This window comes from Oncorhynchus gorbuscha, linkage group LG13 (assembly GCF_021184085.1).
Source record: "Oncorhynchus gorbuscha isolate QuinsamMale2020 ecotype Even-year linkage group LG13, OgorEven_v1.0, whole genome shotgun sequence".
In the NCBI taxonomy this organism is placed as follows: Eukaryota; Metazoa; Chordata; class Actinopteri; order Salmoniformes; family Salmonidae; genus Oncorhynchus; species Oncorhynchus gorbuscha.
Window position 1 is genome coordinate 32,075,483 of NC_060185.1, and position 25,936 is coordinate 32,101,418.

Sequence of the window (25,936 nt, forward strand, 5' to 3'; positions counted from 1 at the left end):
GGTGTCCTGGCTAAATTCCCCATCTGGCCCTTATACCATCATGGTCAGCTAATCATCCCCAGTTTACAATTGGCTCTTTCATCCCCCTCCTCTCCCCTGTAACTATTCCCCAGGTTGTTGCTGTAAATGACAATGTGTTCTCAGTCAACTTACCTGGTAAAATAAGGGTTCAATAAAAAAGAAATCCACAAAAGTTTACTCCACTTAATTCAATTAGCTATTTTCTCCACAAATCCTACAAGCATTAGGGAGGATTATTTTGCTGTTGAATCAATCTCCTGCCAAATCCCCACCTCCCAATGTCAATGATACATAAACCGATAGAGAACACTGCTTCTCGTGGTTCTATTCCAACCAACCAACAAGACAACCAGCAAACAAACACCTTTATAACTCAATAGCTAATCTTGTCAGGGACATTTTGAGGTGTCGAGTATGGTGTAATGTGATAATACATACATAGAGTGACGTAGCAAGTTATCCAAGCATTTCGCTACACAAGCTAAATATGTGCATGTGACCAAAAACATTTGATTTGAATAGAACAGAGGACCTGGGCATCTGGTGGGACCAGCAGTATCCTAGCACCTTTGGCTTTGTTTTGTCAGATGTAGTGGTGACTGATCTGAGTAGAAGCTGCAGCACAGCAGGTCTTGTCAGAGGAGGGCCTTGTGACATCAGAGGGGTGCCCTTACGTGTGACATCAAAGAGACTGTGGTAGATCACTTAGAGAGAGATGTACTCAGGGTACCAGCCTAGCTTAGGCCACATCACACACAGCTGTCAATCATCTCTAGTGAGTCAGTCTGAGAATGTTCCGTTGACAGACTAAGGTCATTAATAAATGAGTGGAGAGGTAGTTGTGACGGACTAGTACACAGCCCCAACCAGGACCTCCTGTCTGACAGTCTTCAAATTGCTCCTGCATGGTAGACATGTTAAATATAGCAGCACGTTCCATAATTTCTTCCTTTTTTAAATTAAATCATGTTATTATATATTTTTTAATTGATAAAGTTGGCAAATGCAATACATACATTCTGTCAATTCAGCATAGTTTAATGTTGATTATTAGTCAGAGATTTAAATATGAGTCATTGGAGTGACAAGAACCGTATGAAGAGGGTGGCGAAGTTAATATGAACGTCCGATTGAATTTGTGATCTCTTCATTGTTACAAAGTATTTATTCTACATAGAGTACCAGTCAAAAGTTTGGAGACACCTACTCATTCAAGGGTTTGTCTTTATTTGTACTATTTTATACATTGTAGAATAATAGTGAAGACTTCAAAACTATGAAATAACACAAAAAAGTGTTCAACAAATCAAAATATATTTTATATTTGAGTAGCCACCCTTTGCCTTGACAGCTTTACACACTCTTGGCATTCTCTCAACCAGATTCATGAGGAATGCTTTTCCAACAGCCTTGAAGGAGTTCCCACATATGCAGAGCAATTGTTGGTTGCTTTTCCTTCACTCTGCAGTCCAACTCATCCCAAACCATCTCAATTGGGTTGAGGTCAGGTTATAGTGGTCAGGTCATCTGATGCAGCACCACCACTCTCCTTCTTGGTCAAATAGCCCTTACACAGCCTGGAGGTGTGTTTTGGGTCATTTTCCTGTTGGAAAACAAATGATAGTCCCACTAAGCGTAAATCAGATGGGATGGCGAATCACTGCTGAATGTTGTGGTAGCCATGCTGGTTAAGTGTGCCTTGAATTCTAAATAAATGACAGTGTCACCAGTGAAGCACCCCCACACCATCACACCTCCTCCTCCATACTTCATGGTGAGAACCACACATGCAGAGATCATCCGTTCTCCTACTCTGCGTCTCACAAAGACGCAGAGTATCAAATTTGGACTCATCAGACCAAAGGACAGATTTCCATCGGTCTAATGTCCATTGCTCGTGTTTCTTGGCCCAAACAAGTCTCTTCTTCTTATTGGTGTCCTTTAGTAGCAGTTTCTTTGCAGCAATTCAACCATGAAGGCCTGATTCACACAGTCTCCTCTGAACAGTTTATGTTGAGATGTCTGTTACTTGAAATCTGTGAAGCATTTATTTGGGTTGCAATTTCTGAGGCTGGTAACTCTAATGAACTTATTCTCCGCAACAGAGGTAACTCTGGGTCTTCCTTTCCAGTGGTAGTCCACATGAGAGCCAGTTTCATCATAGCGCTTGATGGTTATAGCGACTGCACTTGAAGAAACTGACCTTCATGACTCAAAGTAAGTCGCTCTGGATAAGAGTGTCTGCTAAATGACTTAAATGTAAATGTAAAGTAATGATACTGCTGTTTCCCTTTGCTTATTTGAGCTGTTCTTGCCATAATATGGACTTGGTCTTTTACCAAATAGGGCTATCTTCTGTATACCACCACTACCTTGTCACAACACAACGGATCATCTGAAACATATTAAGGAAAGAAAGAAATTCCACAAATGAACTTTTAACACAGCACAATTGAAATGCATTCCTGGTGACTATCTCATGACGCTGGTTGAGAGAATGCCAATAGTGTGCAAAGCTGTCATCAAGGCAAAGGGTGGCTACTTTGAAGAATCTCAAATACAATATATTTAGATTTTTTAAAACAATTTTTTGGTTACTACATGATTCCATATGTGTTATTTCATAGTTTTGATGTCACATTATTATTCTACAATGTAGAAAACAGTACTAAATGAAGAAAAACCCTGGAATGAGTAGGTGTGTCCAAACCTTTGACTGTTACTGTATAATATAATAGAAAGAAAACAAGCTTGAAATGGAGAGAAACAGCATGTCTCATCTTTTGACCATATGAATTATCTTCTTTAATATAGTCTGTGGGTTAACAGTGTAAAGTGGTTGGCAGCTTCCTTCGGTTCCAGGGATAAGTGGCTTTTATTTAATCAAAGCCACCCACATCCCCTGGCATCTAACACAATCAACTCAGGGCCATCCTTCTGTATTCCTCTCTCTTTATTACCCCCACACACCAACTTATATCATTCTCCCCCCTCTCTCTTTCACAGAAAAATATACATGAATGCACACCCACTCTCACACATTCCTGCACATATTCACTCTCTTCATACACAGACATACCGTGCCTCAGTGTCTCTGTACTCAACACATACACACTTTACAAGGTAACAACCCTTAGATGCAGTATAGTCCATTCCGTCAGGACAACAACGGAGTAGTATCTGAGGTGAAGTGTCTCTGGTTCTCTGTCTCCTGGGGGAGGTGAGGTGTTGAGCAGGGCTCAGAGTGAAAGCCCTCCTGTGGGTGGTAGATAGACTCACTCCCCTCTAGGCTGGCCTGGCTCCAACCGATCGCCATGATAAGAGCTGGTTGGCAGCCAGCACTGGTGGTGGTGTATGTGTCATTCTCCCTGACAGCCACAAGGAGCGCACTGGTTCTGTCCACACTGTTTAGACTGCTGTGAGGGAACGGAGAGAGGGGCTGGCTGTGAGCCAGTCCTCTGTAGGGAAACAGTGGGAGAGAGTTAAGATTTGGGGCTGTGACAGTCCCTACCCCTGATATTACTTACCCCTGATACGTTTAACACGTGTGGTCAGATGACAGTAAAACTCATGTTCATAGCAAGGAAATATGAATCCAAAGGGAATGCATACATTTGACTGTTCACATTTAAAAGTCATTGTACAGAATTTACAACATAGTGTCAGATTATGTAACAATGAATCAACACAAATCAAATCAAATTGTAAAAAAATCATGAAATGTGCCGTTGTCAGTGTACCGCTGGGTGTCACCATGGTGATGTGCTTGCTCTCTGTCAGCTCTTCCATACAAACCATGTGACTGACCCTCACACACACACACACACACACACACACACACACACACACACACACACACACACACACACACACACACACACACACACACACACACACACACACACACACACACACACACACACACACACACACACACACACACACACACACACGAGGCTTCAAGCACTTTGGGCACACATGTGGTTTCATCTCCTGCCCCCTTCCCTATCCATGTCATTCAACATCTGCCCTACTCACCTGTATCTGTTTGCGGGCGGGCCGAGCTGGTTGGTTGTCGGGGTGGTTGGGCGCCCAGGGCCCCAGGCTCTGATTTGAGTAGAAGTCCATGGGGTACACCTCCTGCCAGTCCACCTGCTGCAGAGCCACAGCTGACTGGTAGAGGAGGGGAGGGAGAGCAGAGAGGACAGGAGACCGAGAGGTGAAACATAGATTACCTGCACACACAGACAACACAACCAAGACAGAGTGCTCCCAGCACTCCGTTGATTTGTCCTGTTCTTTTAATACAGCCCATCATACTGTACATAGCTCATAATCAGGGCCCAGGGCCAGTTCCATTTCAGTCCTTTTCCATTAAACTATGTCATTCCTGAGCTGCCTATAGTTGTAATCAAGGTTTTATTTCAAATCATGATTTGAATTTCTATTCATTTCCACAAACGACTGGAATTGGTATGGCTTTCCCCGACATTGGTATGTCATTGTAGTAGGGAGTTGTCTGATGGAAAAGGCAGAAGTGTTAGTGTTGGTTGAGTAGAAACAGTGAAGGAGAGAAGTATTGTATGGAGCACAGCAGTATGCAGAAAACGATGGCACAACGTCTGACTTCACACATGTGAAACAGGTGTCAAAATATTGAGTGTGGATGACAAGCGTGGATGTCACCTACCTAACTGTGTCTACTTTCCAAATGGCACCCTATTCGCTTTATAGTGCACTATATAGGGAATAGCCTTTATAGTGCAATATATACAGTGGGGCAAAAAAGTATTTAGTCAGCCACCAATTGTGCAAGTTCTCCCACTTAAAAAGATGAGAGAGGCCTGTAATTTTCATCATAGGTACACTTCAACTATGACAGACAAAATGAGAAACAAAATCCAGAAAATTACATTGTAGAATTTTTTATGCATTTATTTGCAAATTATGGTGGAAAATAAGTATTTGGTCAATAACAAAAGTTTCTCTACTTTGTTATATATATATATACCCTTTGTTGGCAATGACAGAGGTCAAACGTTTTCTGTACGTCTTCACAAGGTTTTCACACACGGTTGCTGGTATTTTGGCCCATTCCTCCATGCAGATCTCCTCTAGAGCAGTGATGTTTTGAGGCTGTTGCTGGGCAACATGAACTTTCAACCCCCTCCAAAGATTTTCTATGGGGTTGAGATCTGGAGACTGACTAGGCCACTCCAGGACCTTGAAATGCTTCTTACGAAGCCACTCCTTCGTTGCCCGTGCGGTGTGTTTGGGATCATTGTCATGCTGAAAGACCCAGCCACGTTTCATCTTCAATGCCCTTGCTGATGGAAGGAGGTTTTCACTCAAAATCTCACGATACATGGCCCCATTCATTCTTTCCTTTACACGGATCAGTCGTCCTGGTCACTTTGCAGAAAAACAGCACCAAAGCATGATGTTTCCACCCCCATGCTTCACAGTAGGTATGGTGTTCTTTGGATGCAACTCAGCATTCTTTGTCCTCCAAACACGACGAGTTGAGTTTTTACCAAAAAGTTATATTTTGGTTTCATCTGACCATATGACATCCTCCCAATCTTCTTCTGATTCATCCAAATGCTCTCTAGCAAACTTCAGATGGGCATGGACATGTACTAGCTTAAGCAGGGGGACACGTCTGGCACTGCAGGATTTGAGTACCTGGCGGCGTAGTGTGTTACTGATGGTAGGCTTTGTTACTTTGGTCCCAGCTCTCTGCAGGTCATTCACTAGGTCCCCCCATGTGGTTCTGGGATTTTTTCTCTCACCGTTCTTGTGATCATTTTGATCCCACGGGGTGAGATCTTGCGTGAAGCCCCAGATCGAGGGAGATTATCAGTGGTCTTGTATGTCTTCCATTTCCTAATAATTGCTCCCACAATTGATTTCTTCAAACCAAGCTGCTTACCTATTGCAGATTCAGTCTTTGCTATCATGTTAAGCCATGTCCATACTAGAGCCAGGATAATACCAGTATCGCAATACTCGTTAATATCGTGGCAAGGAAACAAAACACAAAGCAGATTTAACTTCTTCAGGAAAACAGCCCTAATGTTGGAAACAAATATCATTATGTTGTCATCCAGAGTCACATGTATTAATTCTTACCAAGCTATAGCACACAATATTCTACATACAGCAAGGACCAAAGTGTTTGGTCTGCTTCGTGTTTTCATTTTTGCCATGGAAAAAATATTGCAATACAGGCATCATCACAGCCCTGGCCAATAATGTAATTGATTTTATCAATCACAAATTGTTCTTTCTTATCTCCCTCCCCCCTCCCTTCCCTCCCGCCCTCCCTCCTCTCTGTGTAAACTAGCTGCTCCTGCTAATCCCTCTGCTGACAGGAGCCAAGTGTGTCTTATTGACTATAAATATAACATGAGACGCTCTGAAAATAACCACTGCTCCCTCTCCTCCCATATCTCTCTCTTCCTCATCTCCGAATGCCACAGAGGAAAGCGGAGCACACAGACGCAGATACAGTCGATTAGCAGGGATGACAAGAGGTGAATTAACTTATCAAACATACACACTACTGCAGACGGCGCAAATCATTTATATGTATTGATACTATTTGAAAAAGGTCTGTCAGGGAAGCCAAGGCACATTTTACTAGAAACCTTCTGAACACAAATTGACATCAGGGAGGGATCTTATTAGTGGGTGAATCACAGTCACAAACCATCTACAGCATTAGTCAATATCATAGTAGCAGCGTAGGATTGGACATGTAAACAGGTATGATCACAGATATGGAATGTACTAACATTGGACCACAGCTTAAAATATGACCATGATGATCATCCTGCTAATTATCATACCAGGTACACATTTCCTGTTTAGAAACTAACCAAATATCTATATAAACTGTACATTTTAAGCATATGACTCATTTCTCATTTCATATGACTCATTATTTGAAACAATAATGACTGATAGTGCTTACATTAACACCTCTTCATGTCTCTAAAACGCAGACCACATCATATTCACACCCCTATGCTTGTTATCACTGTACAACCAATGCCTGTCTTAAGGGATGCACTACCTCAGCAGGAGCACACAAACAATCATTTGCTTATCAGATCCATCTCTTTCTAGTTAAAAAAAACAAGCTGCAGCTAGGATGCGGTGTGATGAGGCCACCATCGGGGGGAGCTGGTCTGCTGTGATGTGGTGCTAGTGTACACTATAGTCAGTCAGTGAGAGAGAGAGAGCTCATACCTTGGCAGTAGTACTGTAGATTACTTTATCATTGACCTCAACCCAGAGTCCCTCAGAGTGTTCACAGTCAGCCCACTAACACCCCTATCAGATCACAGCAAAATCACAGTCTACCTGAAGAGTGTCATGACTGTCCATGAGAATCTAAATAGGTCAGATCAGGTTTGCAATGAATAACTTCAATCAGACCCCCTCTCACCCGCAGAGGACGAACTAGTGGGGATTAACAACTCACGGCCTGTTGCAAATCAAGGGGAGAAGATTCAGGTCTCCCTCTCCAGATTCACCAAAGGAATGTGCTTGGTCTCAACAGACCTTTTCCCCCCTGAAACTCTAACACGTTCAAAAGCAACTACTGGAATAATATTTCTAACATAGAATGTGGGGAACGGTCTGAGGCCATCTATAGAAGACTAATGTCATTTTGTCTGTTATTTTGTGACGTCATTAAAAATGTTAAAAAGGAACTACTGTAACTTGAAAAGTAAACCCAGAACATACACACAGTTTCCATACTATGCGTTGTGCATGTAATGTGAAAAATGATGAAAGTCTTTTGTTAAGAGAGGGATGTGATTGGAGAAGCGATAAGAGATCATGTTTGTTTTTATAAATGTACACAGTAAGTAGCCACTGCTAGAGTGAGGTCAGAGAGCGTGTCAGCCTGTCGGAACCGCCCCTTTACTACACACTGTAGAAATGATGAGTTAAGTAAAAACACAGACCAGAAAAGCGTGAAGCTGCAGGTGCACATTTAAAGTGGTTTGAACTTTGAATCTTAACACGAGTTAGACGATAAACTCACCCGACTTACAATCACTGGTACGGCTGATTAGCTGTCCTAAGTAAAGTATCTTCCAAAGTGAATTTAAGTAGGACAAACCTACTACTCTGCTCAAACCATCGTATTACGCTACTCTCATCCACCCACCGGGAACCATTGACACGGCTGTCTAGCCCACCTTCAAAGAAGCATCTTCAAGATGAATGGAAGGAAAATCAACTCTGTAGTTCTGTTCAGGACTACAGGACAAGCCCCCAGATGCCGACTACACGACAAGCCCCCAGATGCCGACTACACGACAAGCCCCCAGATGCCGACTACACGACAAGCCCCCAGATGCCGACTACACGACAAGCCCCCAGATGCCGACTACACGACAAGCCCCCAGATGCCGACTACACGACAAGCCCCAGACGACAAGCCCCCAGATGCCGACTACACGACAAGCCCCCAGATGCCAAGACTGCCGACTACACGACAAGCCCCCAGACGACAAGCCCCCAGATGCCGACGACAAGCCCCCAGACGACAAGCCCCCAGATACCGACAACTGCCGACTACACGACAAGCCCCCAGATACCGACTACACGACAAGCCCCCAGATACCGACTACACGACAAGCCCCCAGATACCGACTACACGACAAGCCCCCAGATGCCGGACAACAACAGAGAAGGACAACAGTAGAATACTTGCCGTAACCATTTGGGACAATCAGAGCCTTACAAGGCTGCCCTGTTCACGAGAGATCCAGCTAACACAGGCATTTCACGTAAATACAGTCCTGATTTCTTTCTCAAAGAGGGTGGTGGTTCGTGTGCAAAGTATCTGATTAGTGTAGAGGAGAGTAGTTTCTAAATGTACCAATGTTTGTTGTCTCTCTCTCCATCTCTTCTTAAACAGCATCAATGTTGTTGTCATTCCGCTAGGCACCTGTTTTCAGCGTATTACGCTTCCAGTCAATAACAGATGCAAAGTGTGAAAGCATCCAAACCAAAGGAACTGCACAATATTAAGAAATGCTATAGATGGAAGGAGTGTAGAAACCTACCGAAAAACATTTCGGCAACAACAAATTCAATCCCTTTGAGACAACTTCCTGGACAAAACATTACACTGTAATAGTGAAGGTGTAAACTTGGCAGTAGAAAGCCTATACAGTATATTTGACCTTTCAGCTTCCTTGTCAAATCTTAAAATGTCAAGCAGACAACCTAAGAAGAATAATAACAATGACAAACGGTTTGATGAAGAATGCAAAAATGTAAGAAAGAAATTGAGAAACTTATCCAACCAAAAACATAGAGACCCAGAAAACCAAGTCTACGCCTTCACTATGATGAATCACTAAAACAATACAGAAATACACTACGGATAAAGAAGGAACAGCACGTCAGAAACCAGCTCAATGCAATTGAAGAATCCATAGAATCTAACCACTTCTGGGAAAATTGGGACACAGTAAACAAACAACAACACAAAGAGTTTTCTATCCAAAACGGAGATGTGTGGATAAACCCCTTCTCCAATCTTTGTGGATATATAACTAATAACAAACAGCCAGGACAGCAACACAATTAGACCCAACCAAACCATGAGAAAAAAGATAAAAATGACTTGACACATTGGAAAGAATCAACAAAAAAACGTAGCAAACTAGAATGCTTTTTGCCCCCAAACAGAGAGTACACAGTGGCATAATACCTGACCACGTGACTGATCCAAAATTAAGGAAAGCTTTGACTATGTACAGACTCAGTGAGCATCAAATGTATTTATATAGCCCTTCTTACATCAGCTGATATCTCAAAGTGCTGCACAGAAACCCAGCCTAAAACCCCGAACAGCAAGCAATGCAGGTGTAGAAGCATGGCTCTCAAGAGAAGACAGGCTAAGTGCACACTGCCCACAAAATGAGGTGGAAACTGAGCTGCACTTCCTAACCTCCTGCCAAATGTATGACCATATTAGAGACCCATATGTCCCTCAGATTACACAGACCCATAAAGAATTTGAAAACAAAACCAATTTTGATAAACTCCCATATCTACTGGGTGAAATACCACAGTGTACAATCACAGCAGCAAGCTTTGTGACCTGTTGCCACAAGAAAAGGGCAACCAGAACAAACACCATTGTAAATCCAACCCATATTTATTTTCCCCTTTGTACTTCAAATATTTGCACATCGCTACAACACTGTATATAGACATAATGACATTTGAAATGTCTTTATTCTTTTCGAACTTGTGTGAGTAATATTTACTGTTCACTTTTTTATTGTTTATTTCACTTTTGTTTATCCATTTCACTTGCTTTGGCAATATAAAGATATGTTTCCCAAGCCAATAAAGCCCCTTGAATTGAGAGAGAGTGCGAGAGAGACAAGCAGCACTGATGAGCCCCTGCAATGTTAACACCAGACAACACCAGACATCAGAACATGAGGTTATTTTCCCACATTTATCACAGGGTGCGAGTTCCTACACAACGCCGCCTGCTCAGAGGGAGAAAAGTCATTTGAAGTGTGTGTATGTGTGCACACTCTTGTCCTCTTTTGATAGTGAATGACAGCAGCAGACAGTGTGGATCGTGGCGAGCTGTTGTAAGACTCCTGTTTACCTCATAGGGAGACAGCAGGGGTTTGGAGAAGGCTGTGCCCCAATCAATGGAGAGACGCGGGCAAGCGATCTGGACCCACCTGCAAAGAGAAAGAGAGAGAGAGAGAGAAAGAGCGAGAACATGAGAGAGAGAGAGAACAGAGAGAGAGAGAGAGAGAGAGAGAGAGAGAGAGAGAGAGAGAGAGAGAGAGAGAGAGAGAGAGAGAGAGAGAGAGAGAGAGAGAGAGAGAGAGATATTGCATTAAAGAGGCAGTGCACATCTCAGATAGCAGGGTGGGTAGGTCCATGATGTGAATCTGTGCTGCTGCATTGGGCTGCAGGCAACTCTGCCTCCACCTGATCTCCTGCATATGTTAGAGGATCTGTCCTGAATCACTCTGAACACAAAACACACTCTGCATTCATTCATCATACCAGGGGGAGAAAGGAAGGATGCTGAGGAGACAGGGAGAGGAGGGGAGAGGGGGAACACAAACAGGGAAACAGGGAGAGGTGGGTAGGTGTGATAGGAGGAGAAATGGAGGGAAGAGGGAGTTAGGTGAGCTTGAATAAAAAAGCTGCACTAGCCCAGTCTCCACGGAGCTAGCCTACATAGCAAGACAGACAGAGGGGAGGGGGGCTGGGAGTTTGCTAGAGGGAGAGAGACAAAGAAAGATGGAGAGAGGGAGGGGTGATGGAAAAGAAAGGTGAGAGAGAGAGAGGGATTGGCAGTGAGACGTGTTTATCTTAGTGATTGTGTGAGTGAAGGATGTAAACAGCTGGGGGGAGAATGGAGGGAGGAGAGGTAGAGCGGGGTTAAAGAGGTTAGCTTTCACAAATCAATGCTATCCACAGCTCCATCTCCACGGTGACAGCCCCTCCCTGTACCGTCTATCTCCAAACACAGACAGCCACCAGGAATACACCAGACACATTTATGGATTCTGCTGTATTCACATGGACACGGTGAGGAATGAGAGAGCACACATCTTGCTAGATTTCAATACAAATATATGGATTCAGAATCTGTGCACAGGTGTACAGAAAGGTGGGGAGGGAGAAAGATGCTAGCTCTAAAACACTGCCTCGTGCAACATCTTCAGGGATACTTTCACAAGTTAAACGTCAACTGTTGCAGAAGTGTAAAAACGTAATGAATGCGTATTCACCAGGCTAATTTGGAAGGCAGATAAGTGAGACGTTTCCCCAGCCAGTAGTTTTGAAAGTAGTGCTCACAAGCCAAAAGTGGTCCCCGAGAATTGTGCACCATGCCATTGTGTCCCCCCCCCCCTCTGCCTGTCCACTGAGCCATTGGGCCCACCCTTCAACCTTATTGGATAACGCTGGGAAAAATGTAGGGAAAATGGCACAACACAACTTTAAGAGAACAGTCACTATCAAACTAGGAATTTCATGGATAATTAATGTAAGACAGTAATTCTGCTCATAGATTATGCATGTATGAACTACACATTGACACATCCAGCCCAAAGCGGGAGGTTTAAAACATAGTACCGGAGCATGTCTTTAATGCAAGCAATGAGTGGATGGGAGTGGAGGAGAGAGAAGCGAAGGACAGAAGAGGAAGGGAGGAGGATTTGACAATCTGTACTTCCCTCTTTAGGAGCAGTTTCTTAACAGATTGGCCTGGGAGCATATGTTGTGCCACACTGGCTAGGAACCCAGCATGCCACACAATTCAATTTACAGCCAATATCTGAGCTAAGATCTTCCTAACTCACCGCAGAACCCTCACCACAGGGCATAGACTGAGAGATGGAGAGAGAGAGAGAGAGAGTGAGGGAGAGATGGGGAGAGGGAGATGGAAGAGAAAAGACAGAGAGAGGGGTTGCTACAGGAAGAGGTAAAGATAACTCCAGTCACAGTCTACTACAGCAACTGCCTCTAAATGTGTCCCCATTTCCCCTGTCCATTTCCTAGCAGCCCTCTGGGTGTAGGGAAACAGGAAGTTCTAGTCATGCCCTGTGAAGGAGACCATCAGTAAGTGAATAGAATCCTGATGACTCTCTGTGAATGGGGGACCCTGCAGTGAGCTGGGGTAGAGGGAGGACAGCCTGATAAGCAGACTTAATTGAATGAGAGGGAAGGGTATCACACTCAGCTTGCATCCTAAATGGCACCTTTTCCCTGTATAGAAGCGCAACCTTTGACCAGAGCTCTAGAGACCCTGGTGACACTAAATAGGGAATAGGTTACCATTTGGGAGGCAGCGAGGGTTGGGGTGACCACAGAACCTAAAGGGTTCCCCAATGTTCCCAGTGTGAACTAAGGCCCTGTCCTGCTACATTAGCTTCTCTGGGACATTAGCCCCAGTAATAGCTAGGATGCATCCCAAATGACACCCTATTCCCTCTACAGCAAACGTCTCTGGTTAAAAGAAGTGCACAATATAGGGTTTAGGGTGCCATTTGGGATGCACACGTAGGCAGACCTCCCTCCACCTGCAAGGCTGCTGCCCTTCAGTTATCCCAGCAGTCTGTACCAAGACAGGCAATAACAATTAACCTCTTCTCTCCATATCTCAGGAAAATGGTCACTTTAATAAAATAAAAAAGATTAAAACAGGAAAGTTGATTGGAATGTGGGTGAAGAGGAAATGCAAATGATTTGCTGTAAAATGACATAATACATTGCAGAGTATTTGCGAACCAGTTGAGATAAGTGTGTGTGGGTCTGCCAGATATCTGCACAATGGTTCAAATCAGGCTGGAATCTAATTACACACTTTAAAGTGTTTGCTAATGGTTTCTCTGTATGTCGGAGTGTGTGTGGTGTGTCACTAATGGGAGAGAAAGGCTGGGGGTGGGCCCTCTCCGCTGCACTGTGTGGGCTAGGACACCTTCCCTCTCTCTCTCCCTCCCTTCTCTTTCTGCACTCCTCTCCACTCCTCTCCGCAGCCAGACTGCACTGCCTTTCATTCTGTGCCCACAGGTAAGCACTGTCCCCAATGTGGGTTCAGAACACAAACAAAACTTTCTTTCAAAGGATGCATCTTGAAGTGTCTGGCTTTAAGACTTTTTGTGATTTCTATTTGTCTACCGTAGGGTGTTTGTGTTTTTGTCAAACCCAGGAATCAATGGAGGTAGATACTCTCCGCCAAAACTAATTCCAAATACTGCTAGGCTAAATAGAGGAAAGTTCAGAAAATCACAACAAACACTGAGCTAGACCAATGGTTCTGTCTAGGCTAGTCATCTCCTGCTGTGGGCCAATCCAAAAGGGGTACGTTGTATAAAAGGGGTACGTTGTATAAAAGGGGTACGTTGTATAAAAGGGGTACGTTGTATAAAAGGGGTACGTTGTATAAAAGGGGTACGTTGTATAAAAGGGGTACGTTGTATAAAAGGGGTACGTTGTATAAAAGGGTACGTTGTATAAAACGTTGGGTACGTTGTATAAAAGGGGTACGTTGTATAAAAGGGGTACGTTGTATAAAAGGGGTACGTTGTATAAAAGGGGTACGTTGTATAAAAGGGGTACGTTGTATAAAAGGGGTACGTTGTATAAAAGGGGTACGTTGTATAAAAGGGGTACGTTGTATAAAAGGGGTACGTTGTATAAAAGGGGTACGTTGTATAAAAGGTACGTTGCACGTTGTATAAAAGGGTTTATAAAATTACGTTGTATAAAAAGGTACGTTGTATAAAAGGGGTACGTTGTATAAAAGGGGTACGTTGTATAAAAGGGGTACGTTGGAAATTACGTTGTATAAAAAACGTTGTATAAAAGGTACGTTGTATAAAAGGGGTACGTTGTATAAAAAAGGCACGTTGGGTACGTTGTATAAAAGGGTACGTTGTATAAAAGGGGTACGTTGTATAAAACGTTGGGTTGTATAAAGGGGTACGTTGTACGTTGTATAAAAGGGGTACGTTGTATAAAAGGGGTACGTTGTATAAAAGGGGTACGTTGTATAAAAGGGGTACGTTGTATAAAAGGGGTATACTTGCAAGAAAGTGGTAAATAATATACCACATCTTCTGTCTGAAATATGTATTTCTGGTCAGGCCTCTACTCTAACACCTCTGCAGAGCCACCTCAGGACCATTCTCATTATCTGGGGTCCTGCTGAGAGCCGTGTATCACTGAGATAGCCCTGTAATGTCAGCCGCCACGCCATTCCTGTCACGTCTTCCCTGTAACATAAAACTTTTAATGTCATTCCTGTAACGTTCTCCCTGTGACCCCAGTCTACCCTTTGGCGTCATAGGGCTGAAACAAAGGGATGATGACTGTGTACTGACTGCGAGCCCTGTGGAGTCACCTGTGTTACGTCAACCCTGTGATATCATTCACTTTGTGTCTGTCAGACCCATGACGCCAGTCAGCCCTGTCACTATCTACTGACTGAGCGACCCTAGTCTGGCAGCTCTCCGCATAACATTTGAAAAGCAGTTATTTTGCATCCCTCTCTGAGCTCTTAATTTACGGCCTCTGAGCTGTCTAAATAGGTGCCTGTGAATCGCCTGTGAATATTTTGTCCAGTTTGAGTCGTGCCAGGCTTAAGAATTCCCTGTTTTGCGTAACTGCCTTAGAGTGGTGAGATCACAGCACCAAAGAAAACAAGAGCAGCAAACACCTCCTTTTATCACGCTCTCCCCTGTTTCAACACAACCTCCTCAACTACCTCTGTGTCCCCTGATCTCTCTCCCTCCTTCCATCTCTCCTTCTGTCCCTCCTTCACACACTCCTCCCTCACACATCACACTTCTCATTACTCCACAGTGAGAGGCCAATCTGCTGAGAGTGTGGACTGTGGAGAATGTGTGCATTTGTGTGTCTCAGAGAGCCCTTCTGCACATCAGGGTCTCACTGCCTCCTCCTTGTCCTCTTATTTCTGCCAGACAGACAGACAGTCATAGAAATCAAAGCGACTTAAGCTTGAAGCACGAGTGGTTTCACTTTACAAACTTTTGGAGTTTTCTTTTCAAGATATAATGACTGTGCCTCGCTGGATAACAGTGTCGGATGACAGAGCATTTCAGATGGCGTCTCTCTGTGTATATCAGGGATATGTATCAAAGACAAGAGGACAAGTCTCAAAGCATTCTCACTGCCTTTCACCGTGTGTGTGTGTGTGTGTGTGTGTGTGTGTGTGTGTGTGTGTGTGTGTGTGTGTGTGTGTGTGTGTGTGTGTGTGTGTGTGTGTGTGTGTGTGTGTGTGTGTGTGTGTGTGTGTGTGTGTGTGTGTGTGTGTGTGTGTGTGTGTGTGTGTGTGTGTGCTGTAGACTCACGCATCCACTTCTGCCATCAGGTCCAGCTTGCTGGGGAAAATCTCAGACAGCAGCACTCGAGTGAAGGACTTGCCAAGAGACTCAAGCTTGGATTCCAGGTGCTATGATGGAGAGACAGAGAGAAACAGAGAGAGAGAGAAATATAAAGGGTGAGGGAGTGATGAGAGTAGGACGGAGAGAGGGAGAGCATGGTCACACTAGCTTCGAGCCCACACGAAGAACACGTGTGTGTGTTTGTGCAGGTCTTGGACTCACAAGAGACCGGTCTGTGTTGCCTGCCTATACAGCTACACACACACACACACACTGCCACTTGTTCTGCTGTTCCACTAGAGGGTCCTTCAAAAGTCCTTCAGAGCTCCCCAGTCTAGTGTTTCTTAGTTAGTTAACCAGCTAATAATAATAATAATATGGCTAATTAACACAGCTAACTCTCAATGATGGAGCCTAGAGATACTGGAGAAAACAACACAATAACATCACTAGATAAAACATATCACCACCCAATAACATCACTAGATAAAACACATCACCACCCAATAACATCACTAGATAAAACACATCACCACCCAATAACATCAACATATTTAACACATCACCACCCAATAACATCAACATATTTAACACATCACCACCCAATAACATCAACATATTTAACACATCACCACCCAATAACATCACCACCCAATAACATCAACATATTTAACACATCACCACCCAATAACATCAACATATTTAACACATCACCACCCAATAACATCACTAGATAAAACATATCACCACCCAATAACATCAACATATTAAACACATCACCACCCAATAACATCAACATATTTAACACATCACCACCCAATAACATCAACATATTTAACACATCACCACCCAATAACATCAACATATTAATCACATCACCACCCAATAACATCACCACCCAATAACATCAACATATTAAACACATCACCACCCAATAACATCAACATATTAAACACATCACCACCCAATAACATCACCACCCAATAACATCAACATATTAAACACATCACCACCCAATAACATCAACATATTAAACACATCACCACCCAATAACATCAACATATTAAACACATCACCACCCAATAACATCAACATATTAAACACATATAACATAAATTTAACACATCACCACAATAACATCAACATATTTAACATCACCACCCAATAACATCACTAGATAAAACACATCACCACCCAATAACATCAACATATTTAACACATCACCACCCAATAACATCAACATATTTAACACATCACCACCCAATAACATCACTAGATAAAACACATCACCACCCAATAACATCAACATATAAAACACATCACCACCCAATAACATCACTAGATAAAACACATCACCACCCAATAACATCAACTATATTAAACACATCACCAATAACATCCAAAAACACAACACCCAATAACATCAACATATTTAACACATCACCACCCAATAACATCAACATATTTAACACATCACCACCCAATAACATCAACATAGATAAAACACATCACCACCCAATAACATCAACATATTTAACACATCACCACCCAATAACATCACTAGATAAAACACATCACCACCCAATAACATCAACATATTAAACACATCACCACCCAATAACATCAACATATTTAACATCATCACCCAATAACATCCAATAACATCAATAACATCAACATATTTAACACATCACCACCCAATAACATCAACATATTTATAAAACACATCACCACCCAATAAATCAACATCACTAGATAAAACACATCACCACATCCAATAAAACATCAACATATTTAACATATCACCACCCAATAACATCAACATATTTAACACATCACCACCCAATAACATCAACATATTAAACACATCACCACCCAATAACATCAACATATTAAACACATCACCACCCAATAACATCAACATATTAAACACATCACCACCCAATAACATCAACATATTTAACACATCACCACCCAATAACATCAACATATTTAACACATCACCAATAACATCACAATAACATCACATCACAATAACATCAACATAAACACATCACCACCCAATAACATCAACATATTAAACACATCACCACCCAATAACATCAACATATTTAACACATCACCACCCAATAACATCAACATATTTAACACATCACCACCCAATAACATCAACATATTAAAACACATCACCAATAACATCAACAATAACATCACCAATAACATAGATAAAACACATCACCACCCAATAACATCAACATATTTAACACATCACCACCCAATAACATCAACATATTTAACACATCACCAATAACATCAACATATTTAACATCAACATATTAAACACATCACCACCCAATAACATCAACATATTAAACACATCACCACCCAATAACATCAACATATTTAACACATCACCACCCAATAACATCACATATTTAACACATCACCACCCAATAACATCAACTAGATAAAACACATCACCACCCAATAACATCAACATATTAAATCAACATATCACATCACCCAATAACATCAACATATTAAACAATAACATCACAATAACATCAACATATTAAACACATCACCACAATAACATCAACATATTAAACACATCACCACCCAATAACATCAACATATTAAACACATCACCACCCAATAACATCAACATATTAAACACATCACCACCCAATAACATCAACATATTTAACACATCACCACCCAATAACATCACCACCCAATAACATCACTAGATAAAAGTGTTGAGCCAGTTCAGGGACCGGGCTTCCTTCTGTGTTGGTGAATGTCTTGGAGAGGGCCCGCTGGACCAAGTGTTAAGACCGTGTTCAGAACGTCAACTTCCGAAAGATTCCCTAACGGTTAGCATAGAGAGATACACCTCTGCAGGCAGCCACACTGAGATTCTCTGTTCTCTAGTGGGTTATTTCTCACTCTTTACTATGACGGCCTGGGTTGTTTTCAGAGATTATACAGTCCTGTCCAGACAAAGGCATATCACACAACTCAACCACTTAATCTAAACACTGGCCCAATGAGGGGTAGAACTGGTGACACTACTGTACGAAAGTAGAAAGACATTCTATTGGAATCCCTTCATCTCTCTGTCTGACTACTGTATGTGGATAAGACGCAAAGTTTTCATACAGGTTTGAAAATTGGTGGGGGAAATGACAAGAGAAACATGGGTTTGGTTTGAAAATATCATCTGACAGCAAGAGGAGAGGAGAGATGACAGAAAACGCTATGCTTCTCTCAGTCTCTCTCGGTCTCTTCCTCCCAGCATACCAATTAGAGAAAAGAATGAGGCGAGGACGTGGAGGAAGAATCCCAAACAAAGTCAAACACAACGCATGAGAGGAAAACAAAAAGCGGACAGATCAAACAGAGGAGAGAACAAAGGGAAGAGTGCTGAGAGGGGGGGCAGGCTTGAGAGCAGACTAGGGATCCAACAACCCCCCCCATGTAGGACCGATCGATGAAGACCCCCAGGCACACACATACACACACCATCCAAATGCCAACTGATGGAGGTAGCGGTGTGTGTATGGAGGGGTGTGGTTCGGCTTTACACTCTATAGTCTTCACAGATGCATTTAGCTGCTTGTCTGAGTAACAGAGAAGCTGTGCCCCACAAAACATATTACACATCATTGTATATGTGAAGGTCTCAGAGTGTGAGGGAGGGGTAGAATCAGGATAAGTGTGAAATCTCTGAGATGCAGGCTCATACCTCCATGACCTTAGGGTTGCCCTGCCGGCCCAGCGTGCCCAGGATCAGGCCCCATCTCTGGGCAGAGCGAGCTTTGTCGATGGCCTGGAGCCGGATGGACCGCATGGCTTCATGGTCATAGTACTCCCAGGAAAATATCTTACTGTACGGGTCGTACCTAAACACACGTGTATGCGCGCACACACACACACACACACACACACACACACACACACACACACACACACACACACACACACACACACACACACACACACACACACACACACACACACATATTAGTGTGTATTGTTCACAACAGGTTACCTCGAGGATAGACAGGCAAGAAGAGAAAATCCAATCATGAAAATCCATCAAGTATTAAGGCAGTTATCTGAGAGAAAATAGTGGCATTTTAGAGAATCTAATCTTTCTCTCTCTACCAGGAGAGCTCAGCTCAGCACATCTTGAGATTATCATCTTGTTTATTAGAAAGCCTGAGAGGAGGGCAGTAGTGCATACGTTCATAACACAAACACAATTTCACTTCACAAACAAGATCTCATATAAATACTGTTTCAAGCCAATACAGCTGAGTGGAAATGACACCATAAAGACAACCTCCAACAAGGTGAACCATGTCACATTAATCCTGTGTATTACTGACAATAATGACATTCTGCAATCTATGTCAGACTCATCCACAGCGGTACACTGTATATTTAGATACAGTGCCGTGAAAAAGTATTAGGATTTTCTTTATTTTTGATATTGCAAGTTTTTCAACCAAAACCTAATATTAGATCAAGGGAACCTGAGTTTACAAATAACAAAAAATGGAATACTTGTTTCATTTATTTAATGAACAAAGTTATGCAGCACCCAATTCTCCTGTTTGAAAAAGTAATTGCCCCTTATACCCAATAACTGGTTGTGCCACATTTAGCTGCAATGACTGCAACCAAATGCTTCCTTTATTTGTTGATCAGTCTCTCACAACGCTGTGGAGGAATTTTGGCCCACTTCTGCAGGCAGAACTGCTTTAACTCAGCGACATTTGTGGGTTTTCAAGCATGAACTGCTTGTTTCATGTCCTGCCACAACACATCAATTGGGATTAGGTCTGGACTTTGACTAGGCCATTCCATAACTTCAAATGTGTTGCTTTCTAACCATTTTCATGTGGACTTGATTGTGTGTTTTGGATCATAGTCTTGCTGCATGACCGAGCTGCGCTGCACCTTCAGCTCACAGATGGAGGACCTGACATTCTCCTGTAGAATTCTCTGATACAGAACAGAATTCATTGTTCCTTCTATTAAGGCAAGTCGCCCAGGTCCTGAGGCAGCAAAGCATCCCCAAACCATCAAACTACGAACACCGTTGGTATGAGGTTCTTACTGAATGCAGTGTTTGGTTTTCGCCAAATATAATGGGACCCATCTCATCCAAAAAGCTGACTCAAGCTTGACAAAAAGCACCTGGAAGACACCTGGAAGCACCTGGATGACACCTGGATGACACCTGGATGACTCTTAGAAGAATGTTCACTGGACAGATATAAAAGTATACATTTGATGAAATAAATTAAATAAGTATATAATGGTTGTGTTATTTGTTCACTCAGGTTCCCTTTATCTAATGTTAGTTTTGGTTGGAGATCTGATAACATTCCATATCAAAAATAAGCTAAAGTCAAGAAAATTACAAAGGGGGCAAATACTTTTTCACAGTACTGTACATAGTCCACACAGTGCATGATTAGCTCTTTACACTTGTATCAGTATACGGGTTGAAAATAGCGCCTACATTGGACCACAGTGGCTGTACAGTAACATGCAGTACATTACGTCAGAGCTCAAGGTCTCCTGCTTCACAGCACACTATTGGTTTTGACTGACAGTGGTTCTGAACACCGCGCACGACAAGAAGTTGCCCCCATCCCTCCAGTTAATTGGGCAACTTCTGCAAATGTTTGGTTGTCTGAGTGAGTTGGGAAATACAGCAACACTTCACGGCACAACGCCTCTCCCCATGTGACCTACTTGTGTGTATGTACTGACATGTATGTAGAACTGATAGATGCACACACACACACACACACACTACATGTTAATGTTTTTAAATGTATGTGAATTGTAAAGTCTTATCTGTAATGTCTTTTTCGTTATGTGTCAGAGCCCAGTAAGGCTAGCTGTCGCCATAGGCGTCGGCTAATTGGGATCCTAAGAAATCAAATGTATGATCTGCTTCTCTGAATTGCCTTGTGAAAGCCTAACACTGTAAGATCGTACTTTGTAACTTTGCTAACCAAATTGGCAATATAACACGCTTTCAAATCATGCCCACCTGACCAGATTGCGATTTCTAATGGAGCGTTTTTGGAATGCGTAAACAACAGCAGTAGTTATGTAAAGGCAGGGGTGCAGGGCTGTGTTCCAAACAAAACTTACAGTCGGATTCCTCTAGTTCCTCAACATAGCACCTTATAGTTGACTCTTCTTTGAGTCATAAAAGTGCATTGAAATTATTTAAGAACTGTGCACACTTTGCAAAGGTGTGTGATAACTTGGAGATAGCAGTTAGACCTCTCACTCAAACCCTTGTCATTGTTTTGTCTTATGTTGCACCTACCCCAAATTTTCCAGGAATATTCTTATCATGTTGCTGAATGTATACAGAGTATTTTCTGATTTCGTTATCTTCAAATGCAGCCAAAAGTAAAGTAAATGTAAAATGCACATAAATTCAACAGTGTAATGTTTGGATTCGGTCTTGTGCTAATAATCTTCCCATAATCTCCAAACAGTTCCCTTTTGATGGTTATGTATAGGATTTCCATATTTCTTCTCTAAGACACATTTAAATGGAGCCCTATCCATATAGGCTGATTCCCACGAGGGTAAAGGGTTAAAGTTATTTACCTGTAGGCAGGTATCTCTGGATTTGCAATCATGATCGACTCCAGATGGAACCTGCCATCTCCCAGGTAGCTATAAATACAAACACATCAACACACAGAGACACAGGATGAGAGAGATACAAACACAGTAAGACAGATACACTCCCTGATGGCAAGCATACCTGCTGTGGAACAACAATATAAATCCGTCCCATCTCTCCCTCACCTCTCTCCCTGCCCATTCCTCCTCTCTCACTCTCACCCTTCTCTTTCACACACTCTCTCTCCCCCTCCTGCTGGAACAAAGTGGTCTCAGCGGACCTATACCTGGGGTTTAGGGGTTCAAGGTGTGACCAGAGGCTTCTGATGTATAGGAACACCATCACACAGCACCCCTGTGATGGCCCCATGTTGTTTATCCACTACCAGGCTTTCTCAGTTAACCCAGGGGGTGTTATTAGTTGGACCGCCTAGACCCGTGATGGGGCAGGGTTCAACGGGAGCACACGCAAGCACGACACACACACACCATCATTATCATCCCATGGGGTGTGCTGGGAGGAGGCCTGCTATTGGCTGAGTGAGGGGTCTAGGCCTCTCTGTTACCGTGGCAAGTCCGCAGAGGCCCAGGGGGAGACAGAGACAATTAGAGGAGCTAATTAGCCAGCGTTTAGGAAAGTGTGTGTGGAACAGGCTGTGGGTGAGCTTCCACAGGGACACCCAGGAGCCACAACTAACCTCCACACAGGCAGGCAGGCCTGCATACACACACACAAAATAACACACACCCACTAGTGGTGCAGGGATTGACTCATAACTGCAGTTCCTGGGGTTATATCTGGGATTAGGGTCATGAAATATTGTATGGATGAAGGGCAGGTGGCTGAATACAGAGAAAACAATGCATCAAAAATGCATAATTATTGTGCAATTCATGTCTACAGAATACACTGAGGTTCATCTTCCATAATTTTGATCTGCCGTTAGTGTGTAAGGCTACGTTAGTGTGTAAGGCTACGCTAGTGTGTAAGGCTACGCTAGTGTGTAAGACTACGCTAGTGTGTAAGGCTACGTTAGTGTGTAAGGCTACGCTAGTGTGTAAGGCTACGCTAGTGTGTAAGACTACGTTAGTGTGTAAGGCTACGCTAGTGTGTAAGGCTACGTTAGTGTGCAAGGCTACGTTAGTGTGCAAGGCTACGTTAGTGTGCAAGGCTACGTTAGTGTGCAAGGCTACGTTAGTGTGTAAGGCTACGTTAGTGTGTAAGGCTACGTTAGTGTGTAAGACTACGCTAGTGTGCAAGGCTACGTTAGTGTGTAAGGCTACGTTAGTGTGTAAGGCTACGTTAGTGTGTAAGGCTACGTTAGTGTGTAAGACTACGCTAGTGTGTAAGGCTACGTTAGTGTGTAAGGCTACGTTAGTGTGCAAGGCTACGTTAGTGTGCAAGGCTACGTTAGTGTGTAAGGCTACGTTAGTGTGTAAGCCTACGTTAGTGTGTAAGGCTACGTTAGTGTGTAAGGCTACGCTAGTGTGTAAGGCTACGTTAGTGTGTAAGACTACGCTAGTGTGTAAGGCTACGTTAGTGTGCAAGGCTACGTTAGTGTGTAAGGCTACGTTAGTGTGCAAGGCTACGTTAGTGTGTAAGGCTACGTTAGTGTGTAAGGCTACGTTAGTGTGTAAGACTACGCTAGTGTGTAAGGCTACGTTAGTGTGTAAGGCTACGTTAGTGTGTAAGGCTACGTTAGTGTGCAAGGCTACGTTAGTGTGCAAGGCTACGTTAGTGTGCAAGGCTACGTTAGTGTGCAAGGCTACGTTAGTGTGCAAGGCTACGTTAGTGTGTTTGGCTACGTTAGTGTGTACGGCTACGTTAGTGTGTACGGCTACGTTAGTGTGCAAGGCTACGTTAGTGTGCACGGCTACGTTAGTGTGCACGGCTACGTTAGTGTGTACGGCTACGTTAGTGTGTAAGGCTACGCTAGTGTGTAAGGCTACACTAGTGTGTAAGGCTACGCTAGTGTGTAAGGCTACGTTAGTGTGTAAGGCTACGCTAGTGTGTAAGGCTACGCTAGTGTGTAAGGCTACGTTAGTGTGTAAGGCTACGTTAGTGTGTATGGCTACGCTAGTGTGTATGGCTACGTTAGTGTGTAAGGCTACACATTAGGGCTTAACCCTACATGCACCAAATACATAACCAATCGCAAAATGCTTTTGGAAACTTGGGCAGAAATAGTTAACGTCGATAGTAACTGAAAACTGGACACTGACTGTAGATCTATAACTTTGATGGGGGCGGGGCCTAAGAAAAACCTGAAATCATCATGAGGGGGGCTGCAGTGGTTTGTGGATCTGTGTACCCACATCCACATCCATACCCACATCAATACCCATATCTATACCCACATCTATATCTATACCCACAGCCATATCCATACCCACATATATACACCCACATCCATATCTATACCCACATCCATATCCATACCCACATATATACCCACATCCATATCTATACCCACATCTATATCTATACCCACATATACACCCACATCCATATCTATACCCACATCCATATCCATACCCACATATACACCCACATCCATATCTATACCCACAGCCATATCCATACCCACATATATACCCACATCCATATCTATACCCACATCTATATCTATACCCACATATATACCCACATCCATATCTATACCCATATCTACACCCACATATATACCCACATCCATATCTATACACATATCTATACCCACATCTATATCTATACCCACAGCCATATCCATACCCATATATATACCCACATCCATATCCATACCCACATATATACCCACATCTATATCTATACCCACATCTATATCTATACTGACATATATACCCACATCCATATCTATACCCACATCAATGCCCACATCTATATCTATACCCACATCCATACCCACATATATACCCACATCCATATCTATACCCACATCCATATCCATACCCACATATATACCCACATCCATATCTATACCCATATCTATATCAATACCCACATCCATATCTATACCCACATCAATACCCACATCCAAACCCACATCCATATCTATACCCACATCTACAGTGCCTTGCGAAAGTATTCGGCCCCCTTGAACTTTGCGACCTTTTGCCACATTTCAGGCTTCAAACATAAAGATATAAAACTGTATTTTTTTGTGAAGAATCAACAACAAGTGGGACACAATCATGAAGTGGAATGACATTTATTGGATATTTCAAACTTTTTTAACAAATCAAAAACTGAAAAATTGGGCGTGCAAAATTCTACACATTTTGCCATAGAGTGGAGAGAAATGTTTGCAGTTTTTAATGAG

The 25,936-nt window shown here is 42.8% G+C and overlaps 1 protein-coding gene across 2 annotated transcripts in view; it reads right to left on the reverse strand.

The window, feature by feature from the left end:
• Positions 1-2,642: 2,642 nt before the first annotated feature.
• The window catches only part of LOC123992726 (2-(3-amino-3-carboxypropyl)histidine synthase subunit 1-like), a 142,657-nt gene continuing 119,363 nt past the window's right edge, over positions 2,643-25,936 (reverse strand). Inside the window, exons 7-12 of one of the 2 annotated variants that reach the window (XM_046294184.1) lie at positions 22,599-22,667; positions 19,696-19,852; positions 15,915-16,015; positions 10,682-10,760; positions 4,060-4,194; positions 2,643-3,479 (exon numbers count right to left, since the gene is read on the reverse strand). In XM_046294184.1, the coding sequence (XP_046150140.1) occupies positions 3,381-3,479; positions 4,060-4,194; positions 10,682-10,760; positions 15,915-16,015; positions 19,696-19,852; positions 22,599-22,667 (640 nt within the window). In that variant the 3' untranslated portion in view covers positions 2,643-3,380. The remainder of the gene's footprint in view (positions 3,480-4,059; positions 4,195-10,681; positions 10,761-15,914; positions 16,016-19,695; positions 19,853-22,598; positions 22,668-25,936) is intronic. The other variant, XM_046294185.1, reaches the window with a different exon arrangement.